General features: G+C 40.3%; 1 protein-coding gene across 3 annotated transcripts in view; it reads right to left on the bottom strand.

The window, feature by feature from the left end:
• The window catches only part of lrguk (leucine-rich repeats and guanylate kinase domain containing), a 50295-nt gene that overhangs the window by 6992 nt on the left and 24726 nt on the right, over nucleotides 1–18577 (bottom strand). The window contains exon 20 of one of the 3 annotated variants that reach the window (XM_034673844.1): nucleotides 6395–6464. The exons of 1 other annotated variant lie outside the window; for it this stretch is intronic. In XM_034673844.1, the coding sequence (XP_034529735.1) occupies nucleotides 6441–6464 (24 nt within the window). In that variant the 3' untranslated portion in view covers nucleotides 6395–6440. Of the gene's footprint in view, nucleotides 1–6394; nucleotides 6465–18523; nucleotides 18554–18577 lie in introns of those variants that run through there. One more of the 3 variants, XM_034673847.1, reaches the window with a different exon arrangement.

The raw sequence follows: 18577 nt of genomic DNA, 5'->3' as shown, positions 1-18577 counted from the left end.
CAAAACTTCTCCACAAAGCACTGCATTAAAGTGCAGTTAAAGTAATGGGTTTTGACTATACCCCCAAAATGGGCCCACACATTCTCACTTACCACTGCACACAAGTGAATCATCATTATCTTCCCAATGCAGGTGACCTCTTGATGGTCAGCAGGGGGAAAATATACCCAAAAATACCAAAGATAATTCTTATCCAAGTAAGGCCAAAAAAAAGTCCTGAATTGTATTGTATTCCTGCAGAGGGTGTTATCAGAGATAATGGACTGAATGGTGCATAAGAATCAATGAGCGTATCTCTGTGTGTGTATCTGAGTGAAAGAGGAGGTAGGTGTGTCTAAATGTGTGTAAGAGAGGATGAATGGCACAGACTTTCTTTCCTGGAGCGCAGAAAAGTTTAGAAAGAGGGGTGGGTCTGCTGCAACCTGTTGGCTCAGAGAGAGAGAGAGAGAGAGGGAGAGAGGGAGAGAGAGAGAGAGAGAGAGAGAGAGAGAGAGAGAGAGAGAGAGAGAGAGAGAGAGAGAGAGAGAGAGAGAGAGAGGTGGGAAGGCAGTTTGGGAGAAAGAAAGGATGGGGCTACTGATGAGCTTTGACCCTGCTTGGAATGCACTGCTACTGTTTTTACAGTGCATGTGTGTGCATGTGTGTAGTGCAAGGAGGAGTAGACACAGACAGCCAAGTTAACACCTCAGGGTAATAGAATGGGTAGTTATGTAAAACGATGTTAAAGACTCAGGGGTTACGTTTTCCTGCACCCAACACCACATTGTAAGTGGAAACCAACTTGAGAAGGGTGGTTAAAAAAAATCCACCCAAAAACTGTCTTGGCTACACAAATGTTCTTCAAGACAGATGTAAGGGCCAAGTTACGTTCATACATGTTAAAAGTAAATAAATAATTCATATAATTTTGGGTTGAGAGTTAATCTCTATTTTGGGATTTCATTGTATAAGTTTAGTTCTAAAGTGTGTTAAAATTCAGTAAAGTAATTTGATTTAATTCTTGTGGATTTTAAGTACTGTTAAAAGCAGTATGGTATTGCTGTTGCAGCAGTGAGTTAGGTTACTGTTGCTTTAAGAGAGGGAGAGAGCTCTTTAGTGTTGCGGTGGGGTGAGACTGAGGCAGACAGTTGAGGATCAATTAAGGACCGAGCCACACGCTTTCTTTACCGTAGTATATTTCATTGTTAAGGAAAACTTGACATTGAATCATCCAGTAAGATTTATTAACAAAACCCCCCACTATTCATATATACAGTACACATCATGTGTTCTCACTTACCATGCTAATATTAGACCTATAACACGGAGCCCTGGCAAAAATTTCCCTCGCAATTACACCATTTGGCCAACTGGTTGAGACCCAAGCGAGCAACAAGCTACCCTCAGATTAACTGTTGTCAGTTTGGTGGTGAATGCAATGTTCAACAGCAAAGTAGCTCGAGCATTGGAGATGAGTCATATATCATCACATCGTCGACATATCAAAGTGTTCTGCCTGTCTTGTCACCATTGCAGCTTAACACAAGATTTTGCTCAGTGCAGAATTTTTTCTAAAATTATCTTGCAGTTCTTGTGTGTGAAACAGAATGCTGTTTAAACCCAAGTCCAAGCTACTGATGCTGGTAAGTGGCAGTTATCCAAAACACATGCCCAAAGATACTCAGCATGGGGTGCAGTCAAAGCGAAAACTAATACTAGTGACAGTTAATTAGAAAAAATATCCCTGGTTTGATTAAAACTAATTGTTCCCCTCCATCTATGAAATATCTTTTTTGGGTGACATCAAGCTAATTTTCCAATAAGGTAAAGTCAAATTGCTCATGAGTACCACACACAGCCAAGGTCAATTTGTTAAAGCTAGAGATCTTGTATCTCTCGCATTCCTCTGTATTCAAAGTGTGTGTACTCTCACATAAACCCAGCCAAATAGCTTGTCCAGTAAACACCTTCTCAAAACAGAAAGGAGAGGAAAGAAGATAAATCTGTCATGTTTTACAAGCCATTCTCAAATGGTGTGTGTGCGTCTGTGTTTAGTGTATGTTGAGGGGCATCAGGTCAACTTTAACGGTGGACCCCAGGAATGTGGTGACTGGTTTAATGGGGTTTGGCCAGCTGTCAGTCTTGACATGCTATAACTCAGCATGCAGTGTGTCTCCTGGGCTTTTGGCTGAGATGCAGATTGTGTTGTGCTATGTGAGGAAGAATATAGTAGATGCAATGATGCTGATGTGGTACATACTGAAGAACCAAGCAGCAACCTCCAGTCTCAAAATATGAAGCCAATGCGGAAGTGTTATAAACTGTGTTCATTGAGCGTTAGCTTGAGGCTGGCTGCAGAAACATCGGAAACCACATAGACACCAATTCAAAAAAGACAATCTTTGCAGCAATAAAAGACATGTTTACAGCCTGGTTCAAAAACCTTTTTAAATGTGTCTCTCTCAAGCTAGTTCCTTCTTGCGTTGATGGCGTGCACCCCTCCACCTCCCCATCTCCACCTGGTCTCCGTAAAGTCTTTAATTCCTAGGATTCATCAACCACCACCACCAGTGTCTGGACTCTAGGGGGATTTCTTCTGCTGCCAAATTCACACATTCTATGCTCACAAAATTATCCCCATAGAGTCCTGACGCCAAAGATTTCTGTCAAGATTCATTATTCATTAAGTTGTAATGAATAACATTTAATCTTCAAATTGTGTCTCGCCGGATTGAATTTGCTTTATCTGAGTAAAAAAAAATACTTTTACATTTGCAAAATATACAGAAGTTCAAGTTAATCAAACAACTAAGCCCATTGCTAAACAGGCAAATAAGTAGCACAGACCATCCAGTTTGGCCTCAAATACATCTGCAAAACATAAAAACGTCTTTTACTAGACATCCCAATTTTTTATTCTTCAACTGCAATGAGACATGGCAGGCTATTTGAACTTCAAAGCTATGTGGAGCTCGTGTCGGAATAATTCCCAGATGCCATGAAGTACAGCTTACATTGTGAAACCATTACAATTCCCGCTGCAGTGTGTTGCTTTCTACAAAGTCCACTCTGCAGTCTCACTAGATCAAACTTTTAAATCAATAGTTACTTCTGCTTTCCTGAGTTTGCGTAGTTTGAAAGATTGCTTTTTCATCGAGCACATGCTGAGGTTTTTTCTTACCTGTCCATTTTGATATCATGAGGATTTGATGTGAATAATACTACATCATGTTGAAGTGGTGCAGTGCAAAATAGGTCAAATGAATATGGTTAATAATTCAAACTACATGTGGCCATTTGAAGGAGTGATAGTAAACTCATGTCGAGTAAAAGCTGGAATATTCTCGCTTTGCTTCTGGGCTTTCTGAGATACATGCTACCCTGCTGCTGACCCTCAGCACATGTTGAGGAAGTTCAGGAGGGCATATCAATCAGGACTAATCTCAAAGCAAGTTTGAACATATCTCTCTGAGTGTAAGTCTTTCCCCTGATACAAACTGTATGTAAAGAGAACCTTCTAATGTCGATGCCGATTCATTTTAGCATCTGAAGCGAGCATAATCTTAACAAATCTTCTCCACATCAACACCTTACACTGTAAACATTCACATCAGTACAGCCTTGATAGCTTTCCAAGCTCAATTACATCATGGGTGAAAGCCTCAACCGTCTTTCTGCAGCAGGTGTGATTAGAAATAAAAGGTGTTGCAGACCTGTTGGGGGTATTCAGATGGGGAAGATTAACAAGCCTTGTCTCAGCTAATTGCACTCCTCCACTCTCCAAGTGGGCCTAAACCCTCCCTCGTCACAAAGAGGTGCCGGCATGAAAAAGTGAGCTTTGATTAAATTCATGCTGCAGGCTAACCAGAAAACAATCATGTGCATTGGGGAGTCAAGAGAAGGAGAAAGAGAACGAAGCAGGGAAAAACAAGCAAAAGCACAGTGAATTAGCAAAGCCACGGGGAGTTCAGGGGGAAATAGTGTGAGTTTTTATTATGGCTTCTAAGGTAAACTGGGAGTAAATACAGAAGGTAAAGAATAAAAAATGTGCACTCTAAGGTTGCGATATTCAGCAGGGATTCTAGGAGTAAAAAACAGAAGAGAAATTCTTCAAGTAAAACTACAATCAGACGTCTTATATGTGTTGCACCATTTCCTCAAAAGCCATATCACTTCTGTAACTACAATGTTAATACTGAAGCTGTTTGTGATGTATGCATTGGAGGTTCAAGTGTGTGTAACAGCCTATTAATATTCTGTTTGGCACAGCCTTGGTCATCCACCATTCCTGCCTCGTGGCAGCTTTTCAAGGAGCTTCTACCTCTAATTTGACGAGATACAGATTTAATGCAGTTGTGAAATCTTTATTTTTCCACCCACTTTGTCTTTTTTGCTCCACTGCTTCCATCAACGAGGCTATGAGAATAAAATATCATACTTCAGCCGCCGGTTGAAAGGCACTCTGTTAATTGTGCGATGTCTCACATGGCTTTTTAATTATGTAAAGATGAGGCTTCTGTTGAGATTCAGATTTGATTATTTCTTTTAACAGTGTTCCATATAATGGGCGGTTGTATTTCTGTAATGTCATTACTTTGAGCTCAAAACGGAGAGTTTAGTGTCTGAAATGTGTTAATAAATCTGAGCTGAACTTTGACCACCTGGGCACTGGAGCGTTTTACTATCGAACTTCTAGAATTAGAATATGCCACCTGCTGCTGTAGCCTGAAATCATCCTCTGAGGCTTGTTTTCACATGCTGGTATTTCGTTTGTGCTTCTGCCTCCTTTTGTGTGGCATCGATGTAACTATTGATAGACTGACAGCATGATGTGCGTGTCAGATGGATCAGATCTTTGTATCAGTCTCTGTTTATTGCCGTCAGTGTTGGCAAGTTTGTCAGAGTTTCACACCAGGAAGATGGGCAGCTTCTCTCTGGCCGGAGGCTATTGCAACTCTGACTCACATCCATAAACCATACAAGCTGGGCAGGGTGCCCACTGCTGCCTACTACAAAAGGTCTGCTCTGTGCCAAGCCTTTTAGCACTACAAACATACAAACACATGCACACAGCAGAGATGCACATAGACAGGAAAAGGCATGGTGTGCAAAGATGCGCACATACATCTACACTCTAGGTGAACACACACGTGGTGCCTGACTCTCGCAGACAAATTTGGTCACGATAAATCCATTCCAGAACCGCGCAACTTCCCGTATCTGACTGAGATACGAGCTGTCATGGCAACAGAGGAAAACAGCAGTTGCAGCGTGAGGGCTGGTTTGTTTGGGACAAGCTGCACCAGAGCAGAGAATTGAGATGCAGCAGAAGTCAGGGCTGTGAGAATTAGTCATGAGTGTGTGTCTAATTATCGCACGGAAGCCGACAATGGATATCAAAATAATGAACAAAAGCGTATCTCCTCACTGTGCTTAGGAAGACAGAGGGCAGTATTAAATCTGATGTTCAACACAGAAACAGAAGTAGAGATATCAATGTAGAAATGTGAGTCAATAACCTCAGAAAAAATCTCTTCAAGCTACCTAGCCTATAGTTTAGGCATCTGTATTAAGATAACAACAAGCAGCTTTACATGTTTGCAAATTGTACACCAGGGGCTCAAATTAGTGTGTCATCAGCGTAAGAAGTTTATGTTGGTAGGCTATAAAGTATGTAATAAAATGATTATATAGATTAGCCCTAAAGCAAGGCTGCAATTTAGCTTAATCATAGCCACATAGCATTATGACTGGATGAGTTAAAGGGCCGGCGAGTCAGTTTAAAAGCATGCAGCTGTGGTGTATGTCATGATTATGTGTAGGCACATCTAAGAGATTGTGTTTGTTGATAACAAAAGACAACCCTTTGTAACTCAGGAGTGATGAGATAATTTACATCCATGTGGGATTTTTAGGAACCACACAGGTCAAAGAGCAGCAGCTGTCCACGCTTGCCTTTTGAACCCCTCACAGACCACAGAGACAGAGATAGACCAAGACTGGGAGTAAGGTCAAAAGAGGAGACATGGCGTCTGAGTTACCCACCAGGGGTAGACAAATGTTTCTGCCTGCATGATTCGGTGTCTGTCACTCAGACAGAAAAACATTGCTGCGAATGGAAATGCTGTAATGACCTTCACAGCTCAACGCAGAAGAAGAAGAATCTTTGAGAATCGCGTTGCATGAAGTCACACCGCCCTTTCAAACATCCATCTCTGTCTGAATACCCACAGAGGATTTGACTGAACTTGTTGAAGTAGTGTCTGGAGAGAATCTTAACTGTGCATATATGATGATTTGCTCAAGGGGGGGAAAAAAACCTTCAGTAGTTCAAGCAATTACTAACACTGTGGTGTGTGTGTGTGTGTTCTTACACTCATTTGTGCCAGTATCAAGTCAGTTTTTATGATGTTACCTGCCTGCCTGCTGCACTCCATCCTGCAGACTTGCACAGACTCCTCTCACTTGGCAGTCCGAACATTTGGCTGCAGAGCACAACCAGCAAAGTGTTAGATTACTGACGTGTAAATCCAGGTGTTTCTATGAAATCATACTGCTTGGTAAAAGCATTGGAATGTAGAGAAAGCTGCCAATTAAACTTGACCTTATCTTAGAGAGGTGGGAAAAGTTGGCAGAATTGATCATTTGTTGAGGTGAAAACTTCAAACCTCAGGTAGAAAATGACAGAGGACTTTTTGTTGACTAATCAGTGACTGAATTTAACATTTCTGTGCATGAGCATAAAAGTATTGGCAGTTTGGTATACACACCAAGTGATACGTGGTGCTGTTATAAAGGTTATCTTGTTCAAGGAGTTTGCTTCAAGACTTATGCTTCTGTACTTTTTCTGCACAGGTACATCTAATCCAGCTTTAGAGAGCAGAGCAGAAATGGTTTTTACTGAGATCACAGAGCAGGACTGTGAAGGACAGTGCAGAGAGCATTCAGGTATGTATGCAGTCAAATTAGTCCTGGAATGGAAAAACTTTACAAAAATGCGGTTTAAATGTAACTTTAAGAATGTTTTTACTCTTTCTGATGGGTAGATTGGCTGCATATGATCCTCACAATCTTCCTATGTAAAGTTCAAACTCAACATTAGTGGCAGTTGCAAACATCTCTGAATAAGCAGGGTCTCAATTTAGGGTGCAAGGTTCCGACCAAGCCATACGTAAAAATTAGCTTGTTTTAAACTGAAGTTGTGATATTGTATATTTGAGACGTAAGGTTCATTTAATCTATTAGACCGCAGCATCTACATTGTCACAGAAATTACTTTTCTTTCTTATAATAATAATAATAATAATAATAATAATAATAATAATAATAATAATAATAATAATAATAATATAAACTTTATTTATATAGCACTTTTCTTAACAAGGTTACAAAGTGCTTAACAACAAAAAAGCAGAGAATTACAAAGTATAAAAAACGGTGCAAACAGGGGGGAGAAAAAAGACAGAAGCAAAACAAGACATTTGAATGCAGAGCAAATTCATTAATTAGGGGTGGAGAAATGTCTTCTTATATAAAAATGTTTTTAGTGAGGATTTAAAAGCAGTCAAGGTTGTGGAATGTCTAATTGTCAGTGGCAGGGAGTTCCACAAACTGTGAGCTCTGATTGAAAAGGCCCGGTCACCTTTTATTTTAAGGCGGGATCTTGGCACAACCAGCAGAGATGCATCCACAGACCCGAGGGGCCGCCCAGGCACATAGGGGGTTAAAAAGTTGCTTAAATAGTTTGGGGCCTGTCCATTTAAAATTTTAAAAGTAATCAATAAGATCTTAAAATCGACACAATAAAAAACTGGCAGCCAATGTAAGCTGGCGAGGACAGGAGTGATGTGTGGATATTTTGATGTGCCTGTTAAAATCTGAGCGGCCGCATTTTGAACTAGTTGGAGTCTTTGGAGGGAGATCTGACTGATACCTGTTATAAGTGCATTACAATAATCTAGACGAGAAAAAATAAAAGCATGGATGACTTAGGACAGATCGGAGGGGGAAAGGAATGATCTTATTTTGGAGATTTGTTTGAGGTGGAAAAAACAGGATTTAACAGTATTTTTTACACGAGTGTCACAGCAAAGATCTGTGTCAAATGTCACTCTCGAGGTGTTCTTGTGGCCAATCACTAAAAAGCATTTTTTTCAATGGTGTTTTTTTTTTTTTTTTTTTTTAACATTTTACTGGGGTTTTGCCTCCCATGCCATAACTGCCATTGACCAAGAGCAACCCAAAGGTGTGTTATAAATGGATAAGCATTATGTTGAAGTGATAACTAAAGCCTATATCTTCATCTATAGTTCGTGTAACACTACCTATGGAAAACAAAAGTAAAAGTACAAATCATAGTCGTTAAATATTTCTATTGGAGAGAGTGCAGAAAACTCACTACAGACGCCACAGTGCTGGTAAATCATCTCCTTCTGCTTCTCCTCTAAATTATCCCATCTTCTAAAACAATGCACAATGACAACCAATGTTGTATGGAGGACTTTACACCTACTGCAAGCAAGGTTGAAGATTTAGTTGCTGGTATATACCGTATGATAAACAAATCCAATGAAAAGACAAGCTGTAGGTTCATCTCAAGACATATTTCTCTATCTAAGAGAATGTTAAATTCATTTTAACATTAATTTTTCACCTAAAATGTCACAAACTTAACTTGTATTATAATGCACCAAATTTATTGATAACAGGAGACAACATAACAAAGTTATATGCCACAATCAGATTATTCTACTGCTATATACGTTATTGTTTACCATGCATTCATGTGTACCTGACTTTAACCTTAGCCAGGATATGAGCTCACTTCTGAAAACTATGTGTGCACTGCATACATTTATAGTAAATACACCCTCTCTATCACTCAGGCAGAGAACTCAATGGAATGTGTCTTCTTGTGTTGTACAATATTACATGTTGGCCACGGCTGAAAGATGACACATACACACCCACAAGCAGAGACAAGTCGGCTGTGTGTCTGCTAAGAGCAGGTCACTGGAGCTCTGCGGCAGAACTCAATGGATTGGAAAATGGCTGAGGGGGGCGGACTGCCTCTATGAAAGCTGCTGCCACATGTGCATTATACAAAAGTAAGTGTTTGCATAAAAATTCAGGAAAGTAGTTATTTTTTTTCTTTGCATATGAGCATGACAGGAAACAGAGATGTGGAGTTGTAAATGTGGTTCAACAATGCAGAAAAACGATGGGTGCATAATTCCTAGCATTATCTACGACCTGCAGGTTGGGTTGCCATTTACTGACCTTTATAATGTTCAGATTTTACGGAAACAACAAAATAAAGGTAGACACAAACACAGGATGTCTGCACGTTAAATGCATACACCCTGTCTTGTTAAGAAGACAGAATAAATGGATGACTAATTCATTAGAGCTTGAGCATATGGTAGGGAGGAAGACCTCTGCCTCTCTTCCCTCTGCTGTAATCGTCTTTTTTGACTCTTCTCTCCTGTTATGTGCTCTTTGAAATGCCCTCTTTGCTCTCATTTAATATGCAAGGCACAGTTGGGGGGACTAGGATGGCATTTTGCTGCATAGTCTGAAGCTATTCCTCCTTTTGGGGATGCTATGAAGAGGAAATATTCACTTGATATGATAGGAAGTGGGCTGTAGGCGTGCATGGGCAACAACTTTAGGGAAATGAGAGGCTGGGAAAAGAGGCGGTAAAAGCAGGAGATCCAGTGACAGAGGAGGAGGAGAGGGTAATGAGGATAGCATACAGAGGCTGGAGTGACAGAAATGGAGTGGGATTGAGGAAAATAGCTGAAAAGTAATGCTCGCTGAATGACAGAATGAAATACAAGATCCAGAACAGAGAGAAATGGGAACATGAAACGAGGGAGAAAGAAAATATGACCCAAAAAAAGGAGTTATTGCTAACACATGGTGTGTCTGGGGCATGGTCTGATCTTTCTGGCCGTTACTGTATAGTTCTACATGTCTTATAGAAGAGGAAAGAGTGGGAAGGTGATGGAGACAGCATGAAGGCAGCACACATCTGCAGAAAGAGAGAAACATATGGAGGTGGAAGAGGAGTAGAGAAAAAAGGTGACATGGCTTCAGAGATGATAGGATGGAAGGAGATGAGATAAAAAGGTCTATAAAAAGTGCTGTCATCAACTTCTGGAGAGCCAGCGGCAAAGCAAAGGTTGAAAGTATGAACAAAGGTCAAACCCTTAAAAATCAAAGGACTGATAAAACTGGTGTGCACATTCGCACTTTCTCTTTCTTACACATATGGATACACATGGACAGACTGTGTAATCCAACCTTCCTAGAAACTTGCACACTGTTTAACTACCTCCATTTCCCTCCTCTTCTCAGCCCAGCTGTAGCTGTGCTCCCCGAGGGCAGCCATTCCCAGGCTTCCAAGTGAGGTCAGCCCACCCTAGAGGGGGCAGTATTGTTCCAGTAAGGGAATATGTCTGGGCATGTCCACCTGCTGACATCTCCCTTCACCTGACCCACAGCCGGAGGCAGCAAGCCAAGCTAGGTCTAGGAATGAGATCGAGAGAGATAGATGTATATTGCTAACTTATCGCCTGGTTTGCCACTGTCTGCAAGCTAGCTGACAAATGTAGAAATGGTTTATTACATGTTTGACTTGCCACCTCTAAGTGTTTGTAAAAGCCATTATCTCAGTCTTTTCAGTGTTCATGCTAAGCTAAGCTGAGCTAAGCTAGCTGACTATTGGCAGACAGACAGATCATACAGTATTTATTGTACAAAATCAAAGTAGTGACACTTCTTATCTATCCTATGATTACAAGTTTAGAAAAGATCGCTCACATAGACTGTATAAAATATGGACGCAATATCCGTGAAGTCACCCATCTGTTTCTGAAGCGCTGTTTTGAGGCCTATCGTTGGCGGGAGACATATTGCTGCTGTTGAGCGATTGTGACGTAAAGAGGTGGACTTTGAGCCTCCTAGCCAACAGCTACAGTGTTCCTGCCTGTCATCAAGTCAGCTGTGCCTCTCATTGGAAGACAAATAATCTCAATATCTTCGAAATTGCTGCGTCACAGAAAAAATTCACCCCCCTACAGTGTGAGCCGATCGAGAAATGAGCTATCCAGACTACACTCGTCTTTTGTACCAGGCTGTAAACATGTTTATTTCTGCTGTAAAGATCGGCTTTTTTTGAATTGGTGTGTATGTGGTTTCCCGTACTTCCGGAGCCAGCCAGCGGATCCTCGATAAACTGCAGTTTTTAGCACTTCTGCATTGGACTCATATTTTTAGACCGGAGGTTGCCGCTTGATCTCTCACTTAGCTTGAGGCTAGTATATCGTAGCATTTCTGGGCAGCTTGGCGGAAGAAGGAAGAACTTCAAGTAGGTAAGCTCAGATACAAGCTCAATGGAGCTCACATTAAGAGCCAGCTAGCATAACAGCTAACCTTTAATGGGATGTCACCCATTGGTTTCAAAAGAGGTGTTATGAAGCCCAGAGATGGTTGTTGCCATACTGGATGGGCTGACTTCAACAAACTTCTTATAGAAACTGGTTAAGAGGTGGCAGATCAGTCTTAATATAAAAAGAATAAACAAAATGAATGAGTTAAACTTCCCCTCCTGTACAGTTTTCAAAAACAAAGACATTAAGTAAAGAGACCAAAACCATTTTTGGACCAGGCTGTGAACATATTTAACTCTGCTGTAAAAATGGAAATCTTTTTAACGTGAACTCAAATTAGGTTTCCTTGACTTTTGGAGCCAGCCCTAAGTGGACACTTGAGGAACTGCTGTTTTTTGCACATCTATTTGCTTCATTTTTTAAATGGTAACTGGACTGTCTTTATACAGTGCTTTCTCTAGTCTTCTGACCATTCATTTTACCTGTTCACACTTCATTCATACACTTATGGCAGAGGCTGCTATGTAAAGTGCCAATCAGTATCAACCCAGCAGCAATCCACAGCCCCGAGAATTGAAGCCAATGCAGAAGTGCTAAAAACTGCAGTTTTTCAAGTGTCCGCTTGAGGCTGGCTCCGGAAGTACCGTAAACCACCTACACACAAATTTTAAAAAAGCAGAAATAAACATGTTTACAGCCTGCTACAAAAAAACTGGATAGTCTGGATAGCTAATTTCTCGATCAGCACACACAGTACAGGGGCTGAATTTTTTCAGAACGCAGCAGTTTCGAAGGTATTAAGATTACGAGTTTTCCATTATGAGAGGCACAGCTGACTGGATTGACAGGCGGGAACACTGTAGCTGTTGGCTAGGAGGCTCAAAGCCCGCCTCTTTCCCTCACACTAACTCGACAGCAGCTAGCTCGACGGTTGACTTCAACATTTCCAATATGGCTCCTGTCGACGATTGGCTTCAAAACAGCTTTTCAGAAACAGATGGTTGACCTAACGTATACTACGTCCATTATTCGTTGTGTCGATGGTATCAACCAATCCCATTCACACCAATGGCACAGCCCCCTGGGGCAGTTAAGGGTTAAGTGTCTAGCCCAAGGACAATGATCGAACCCCCAACCTTCGAATTGAGAGATGACTGACTGTACCACAGAGCCACAGTTGCCCCGTTACACAAAGATTGCTGCTTGGGTTAAAGTTTCTCAAGTGAAACATCAAAATATGGAGGCCAACCTGCCCCTTTTACTCGTGCTTTGTTAGCCAGCATTGATTCTTTATTAAAATTTCATAAGTCTGTCTCTGTCATCAACTTAAACTCTTATTTTGCAGCAATTTATACATATAAACCTTTCATGTAACATCCCAGGATCTCTTCCAGTTATTTATCCACTACTGAGGACACTTCACTCAACCAAACCAATAACACATACCAAGCATTACAAGTGATATTCATATCACTTTGACTACTTTATAGTCACCAAGTACATAAAACACACAACTTAAATAAAGGTTGCCACTTGAAGTCAAGCACAACATGACCATTTATGATATTAAAAAAGTAAATAAATGAGGGTTAAGTATGGGTTAGCTTTGTAAGACCTCCTGCCTCTTCTCTGTGTATTGATGAATGGCGAGATGCTTAGCAAGCACTGTGTATTGATTGCTGCAATTATGCACAATTACGGTTCTATTATTTGCACTGACTGTCTTTAATTACACCAGAGAGCAAGAGTATGAGTGAGGGAGGGGTGAGAGAGACAGTAAATGTGAGAGAGCAGCAATGCAGATAGATAGATGAAGCGAGACACTGCACCCAACTAATTAAAACAGAAACTTTTTGTTTCAGCAAGTTGACAAGAAATGAATCTGGCAGGGAATTAATCTGTCCACAGGGAACATGGTGAGGAGCTATACACACACGCATACACACACACACACACATACACACATATACAGGGAGGTGCAGTGCAGAGTGCCGTTGCCATAGTGACGGAGTGTGGCGCCACATCATGCTGCAGAGTTAATGCAGAGGTGTGTTGTGTGTGTGTGTGTCTCTTATTTAAGCTTTAATTATATCAGCACCCTGACCTATTCCTACATCCTCAATAGAAGCACAGAGAGGGGGAAAGTTGCAGAGATAAATCCAGAGCCTTTCTATTAAAATAACTTTATTTTTATTGTTTTTTTCATTAGCAAAACGCTTCAATCTGTAGCTCCTTTCCTTTAGGGGGAAAATTATGAATGTACGAGGTGGGTAGTGACATTATGAAGAAAAATATTTGGCAAGAAAAGATAAGCACTTCAAGTTAAGGCTCAAGAAAGTGGGTCATTATAACGTTCACTACATAGAAATTTAAGTTTTAACATCCTGTTCACGAAGAAAATAAGAACACCACGCTGCAGAGACACTTGTTTGCTTGAGTAAAGTACAGATTTATTATGTGCATTTATTAACCAGCTTTCATACTAATCTTCCGGATGTGTAAGATGCTTCAACCCCTTGACAACCCCTTGACAATGGTTGTTAACTTCACTAATATGAGCAACACCAGAGGCAAACTGATCACTTTATGTCAATCAAATCAATAAAATTATCTTCTAATCAAGTTTTTTTGCCACTGTGTTTGTATTTGAAGTAAGTAGCCAGGTAATAAGCGGGATAATGTCTGATTAGAAAGTAGTTTGCGTTATGGTAAATGGTAAATGGACTTGTACTTCTATAGCGCTGTGCTAGTCTTTCTGAGCACTCAAAGCGATTTTAGATGACTCGTCACATTCACCCATTGTTGAGCCGCATTTTGTAATAACGGTGCATTTTGTAATAAACGTCCAAAATGTAAAAACTTTTTCATTTCATTTTGTAATAAAGCCGCATTTTGTAATAATCTTCTCAAAATGTAATAACTTATTACATAATGCGGCAAAATTTATTACAAAATGCGTTGGGGCAGTTTATTACAAAATGCGGCTTATTACAAAATGAAATGAAAAAGTTATTACATTTTGGACGTTTATTACAAAATGCACCGTTATTACAAAATGCGGCTCAACACCCATTCACACTCATTCACTCGCTAATGATAGAGGCTACTATATAGTAGTATTAGCTAATCTCATTCATACACATTCACACACCGCTGAACTACAGCAGGAGCAATTTGGGGTTCAGTGTCTTGCTCAAGGACACTTCAGCATGTGACTGCAAGAGCTGGGATCGAATCGGCAACCTTCCGATTGATAGACGATCAACAGCTGCCAGTATTTATAACTACTAAAATAAATGTTATTGGCATAAACACATTGAAAGCGGATTCAAATTTTAGTGAATTTATATTTTTTTTAAATGTTCTTGTGATAAGTGACCTGTGACTTTAACTATACAGTAGATTGAATAGAGGAAAGTTCTTAGTTCCTGTTAATGTTGCACCCTGACATGTCACAAATGTAGAAATACATCCAGAGTTGAAGTATAAAGAACTTGCATTTAGCAACTCCCAGCACTATAAGAAAGTTATAGAATGAAGGAAGCAGAGGTACAAACTTTTTATAAGAGCAAGGTAGAAAGTCCAGCCCATGAAGGTCAGCACTGCAGTTAGTCAGCCATGCTGCTCAAACATACAGTACATCTAACACCTGTCTGGAACTCAAAACAGCAAATTCAGCACAAATCTGAAACACGTGGGACCTGTCTGATCTCATCGGCCTCTACCTTACCAACCTCACTGTTCAAAGAACTGGCAAAAACAAAAAATTGTACAAAAAGAATCACTCATGCAAGTTTCCCTTAAAAAAATCAGTTCTCAATGTCAGGTGCTTTGAACAAAGAAACACACTCAATAAAATAACCTCCGGGTATTATCAAAGATGGAGACAAATCTGTAAGAGGTGGCACAAGTAGCTGTTCCCCTGCTCCTCTCTGTCGCACTGTGCACCCCATATGTCCCCAAGTTTACAGCTGCACCTGTAGCGTATTATTGTGCTTTCATAGACTGTTTTCTAAGTCCATTCTCAGCCTCATAACCCTCCTCGCTCCACCCAGCTTTTCACAAGGCTTTTTAAAAGGAAAAGCCAAAATAAGTGAAACTAGCTATAACCGCTGGCCCTGTATGGTGTAACAAATCACTGTGGCTGTAAAGCAGGGGTGTAATTGAAAGTGGTTTAAATTACTCTGGCAGCTCATTAGGATCAATGATAGCTCTGTCCACCTGGTCAGATGGCTTAGAGAAAGGAAAGTGAGCAGGAACAGACAAGAAAGATGCTTGCTCAACTTGGTGGAGGATGACATTATGCTCTCTAGAAATTACAGGGCCAATGACTTGTCGATTGGCTCCTTTGTAGACATTTTTAAGGGTTCTCTTTTTTCTACGAATGCTTTCTAATGTTGAAGAGAACTGCTCTATAAAACAGCAAGTAGACATTTCAGACACAGCCCGCTGAGAGTACGTGCAGGAGTGTGTGTCAGGAATGCAGAAAGTTGGTTGCATCAGTACTTTGTCTGTGTGATGTCAGATCTCGGTCCAGGTTTTTGATAGGTCATTGCATCTTTGAATATTAACACAGAAGAGAAGGAGCAGAATTGACTTGTCTATGTATGAAGAACATGTTTGGTCCATCCACACAATCAACATTGCTGGTATGACAAAGTATAGTAGGTAATTACATGTTGTATAGCATAGTGTAATTTAGTACAGATTGGTATAAATTACAGTGTATTATAGTAGTGTACCATACATTATAATGCAGACATAAGTAGGGCATATACTTGTATAGTAGAGTATTGTTAAGTATAATACAGTATTACATTGCCCTATAGTGTGATAGAATGTAGTATAGTACTGTTTAGCATATATACAGTGTATGGTGTTCTAAATTATTGTACTGTGTAGTTTAATGTTGTCTTACAGTACATTGAATGGTGTAGTACAGATTAATCTAGTGCATAGTTGTTCTATGTGGTATTGTATAGTACAGTTTAGAATGTATCTTAGTATTGTGTATTTCACATTGGTGTGGTATATCATTGTGCCCTAAAGAACAGCATTATTTAGCTTGGTATAAAACTGTTTAGTATAAGTCGTGTCCAGTGGTACAGTGGTTAGCACTTTTGCTTCGCAGCAAGTAGGTTCCTGGTTTGATTTATCGGTTAGGCAGTTGCCTTTCTGTGTGGAGTTTGCATGCTCTCCCTGTGACGTGTGGGTTCCCTCCGGGTACTCCAGCTTCCTCCAACAAACCAAAGACACGCTTGTGAGGTTAATTGGTGGCTCTAATTTACCCGTAGGTGTGACTGTGTGTGTGTGAATGGTTGTTTGTCTCTACATGTTAGCCCTATGATAAACTGGCGACCTGTCAAGGGTGCACCCCGCCCCTCACCCAATGATTGCTGGGATAGGCTCCAGCCCTCCCATGAACCTAGACAAGTGGTATATAATTGATGGATGTAGTAGTATAAAAGTGTATGATATTACCACAATGCAATATTGGAAGTGCGCAATGTCATATGATATAGTTACGTTTGAGATCATAAAACCAAGTTTAATCCACAACATAGTGTAAATTTTACTTTTTAAAGTGCAGTCTAATAGAGTACGGGGTAAAGTGTTATCAGTCAGTAGAGGTTCCCAAAGTGAGGCATGAGACACTGATGGGGGGTGTGAAATGCCTTCATGAAAAAAAAAAACTTTTAGTCATTGAAAATATAATTTGATGAATGTTTCTAAAACTTTTTACGAACAAAGTAATGTAATGTCAACTTAATACACGTAAAATAGAAAATCTCATTGGTTTTCTGCCTTTCTTTGTTGCCACATGACACCCAAGGTATGCTTAACGAAAGCATCAGTTGCAGGAGGTTAATTTACAGCAGCACAGAAAACACACCCACATGTGCACATAGCTTGACTAGTGTTCTGTAGACCAGCTAAATTCAAGTATCTTAGGCTTTCTCTCTCTTATATTCTCCTCTATCCCTCTATCCCTCTTTCCAACCTTAACTTGGTCGAGGCAGATGGCTGTCTAACATGAGTTCTGCTCCAGGTTTCTGCCTGTTAAAGGAAGTTTTTCCTCACCGATGTAACTAGCTAAATATTGCGAGGTGCAATACTCATGATGGATTAAGATGAGGTCAGACTGAGTCCTGTCTGTAAGAGGGGACTGGATTGTATCCTGTCTTGATGTTGGGTCTTTGTTAATAATTTAACATAGAGTACAGTCTAGACCTGCTATTTTTGAAAAAGCGTCTTGAGATAATGGTTGTTGTGATTTGGCGCCGTACAAATAAAGTCTGATTGATTGATTGATTGAAGCCAGTATGAAACTCACAGACGCACACAGACTGTCTAAACATAAAGATAACCTACATTCTGCTTCTAGCCTTTTTTTAAACTAGTATAAAACAATATTACAGTTGTTTGGTTATAGTGATCTTCTGTGTTGTTGTAATGTCCATTTTGGATTGGGCCATTAGTGCTAGAGAGCTGCTATGAACATTTAACCACCTCAAAGAACAGGGGGGGTCGCTCTGTTATTCTGGAGGTTGCTGGCCAAGAGTTTTGGAACTGCTTGGGTAGTGCAGATTATTGTGTTATTTTGAAGTTCCATGTACTAGAGCATGGGTCATTTTAGAGTTCTACCACATGGCACACTATACTCCTGCTTAGTGTAGTGTTAATATAGTGTTGTATAACTTTAAAATTCCAAGCTAAATTGTTGAAACAGAGTTTCTTTTAACGGGTATACCTTTTTTTTTTTTTTTTCTTTTTAAGTTATATTTTTGGGCTTTTTGCCTTTATTTGATACAACAGCTGAAGAGAGACAGGAAATATCGGGAGTAGAGAGCGGGGGAAAGCATGCAGGGAAATGGTCGACCGGCCAGGAATCGAACCGGTGACCCCTGCGACGAGGACTGTAGCCTCTATATGTGGGGCGCTTAGACCGCTAGGCCACCAGCACCCCAACAGGTAGACATATTTCCTTGATCAATTTAAACCTCTGAGTCTCGCTGTATTCTCGGTTCATCTACACAGGAACATAACTCTTCAGGACCATATGGTTCAGCACAAGAACCAAAGGTGGTATCCGCTCAGTCTGTCAAACTGATGTAGTGCTGCTCCAGATTTCTGTAGTTCCTTATCATCTCTGCATTTTTCATACATCATCCTCTCTGGAACTAAAACGAAGATTAGTGCTTTTC

This window comes from Notolabrus celidotus, chromosome 21 (genome assembly GCF_009762535.1).
Source record: "Notolabrus celidotus isolate fNotCel1 chromosome 21, fNotCel1.pri, whole genome shotgun sequence".
NCBI classification, from domain to species: domain Eukaryota; kingdom Metazoa; phylum Chordata; class Actinopteri; order Labriformes; family Labridae; genus Notolabrus; species Notolabrus celidotus.
This window is presented reverse-complemented; position numbering and strand designations above follow the sequence as displayed.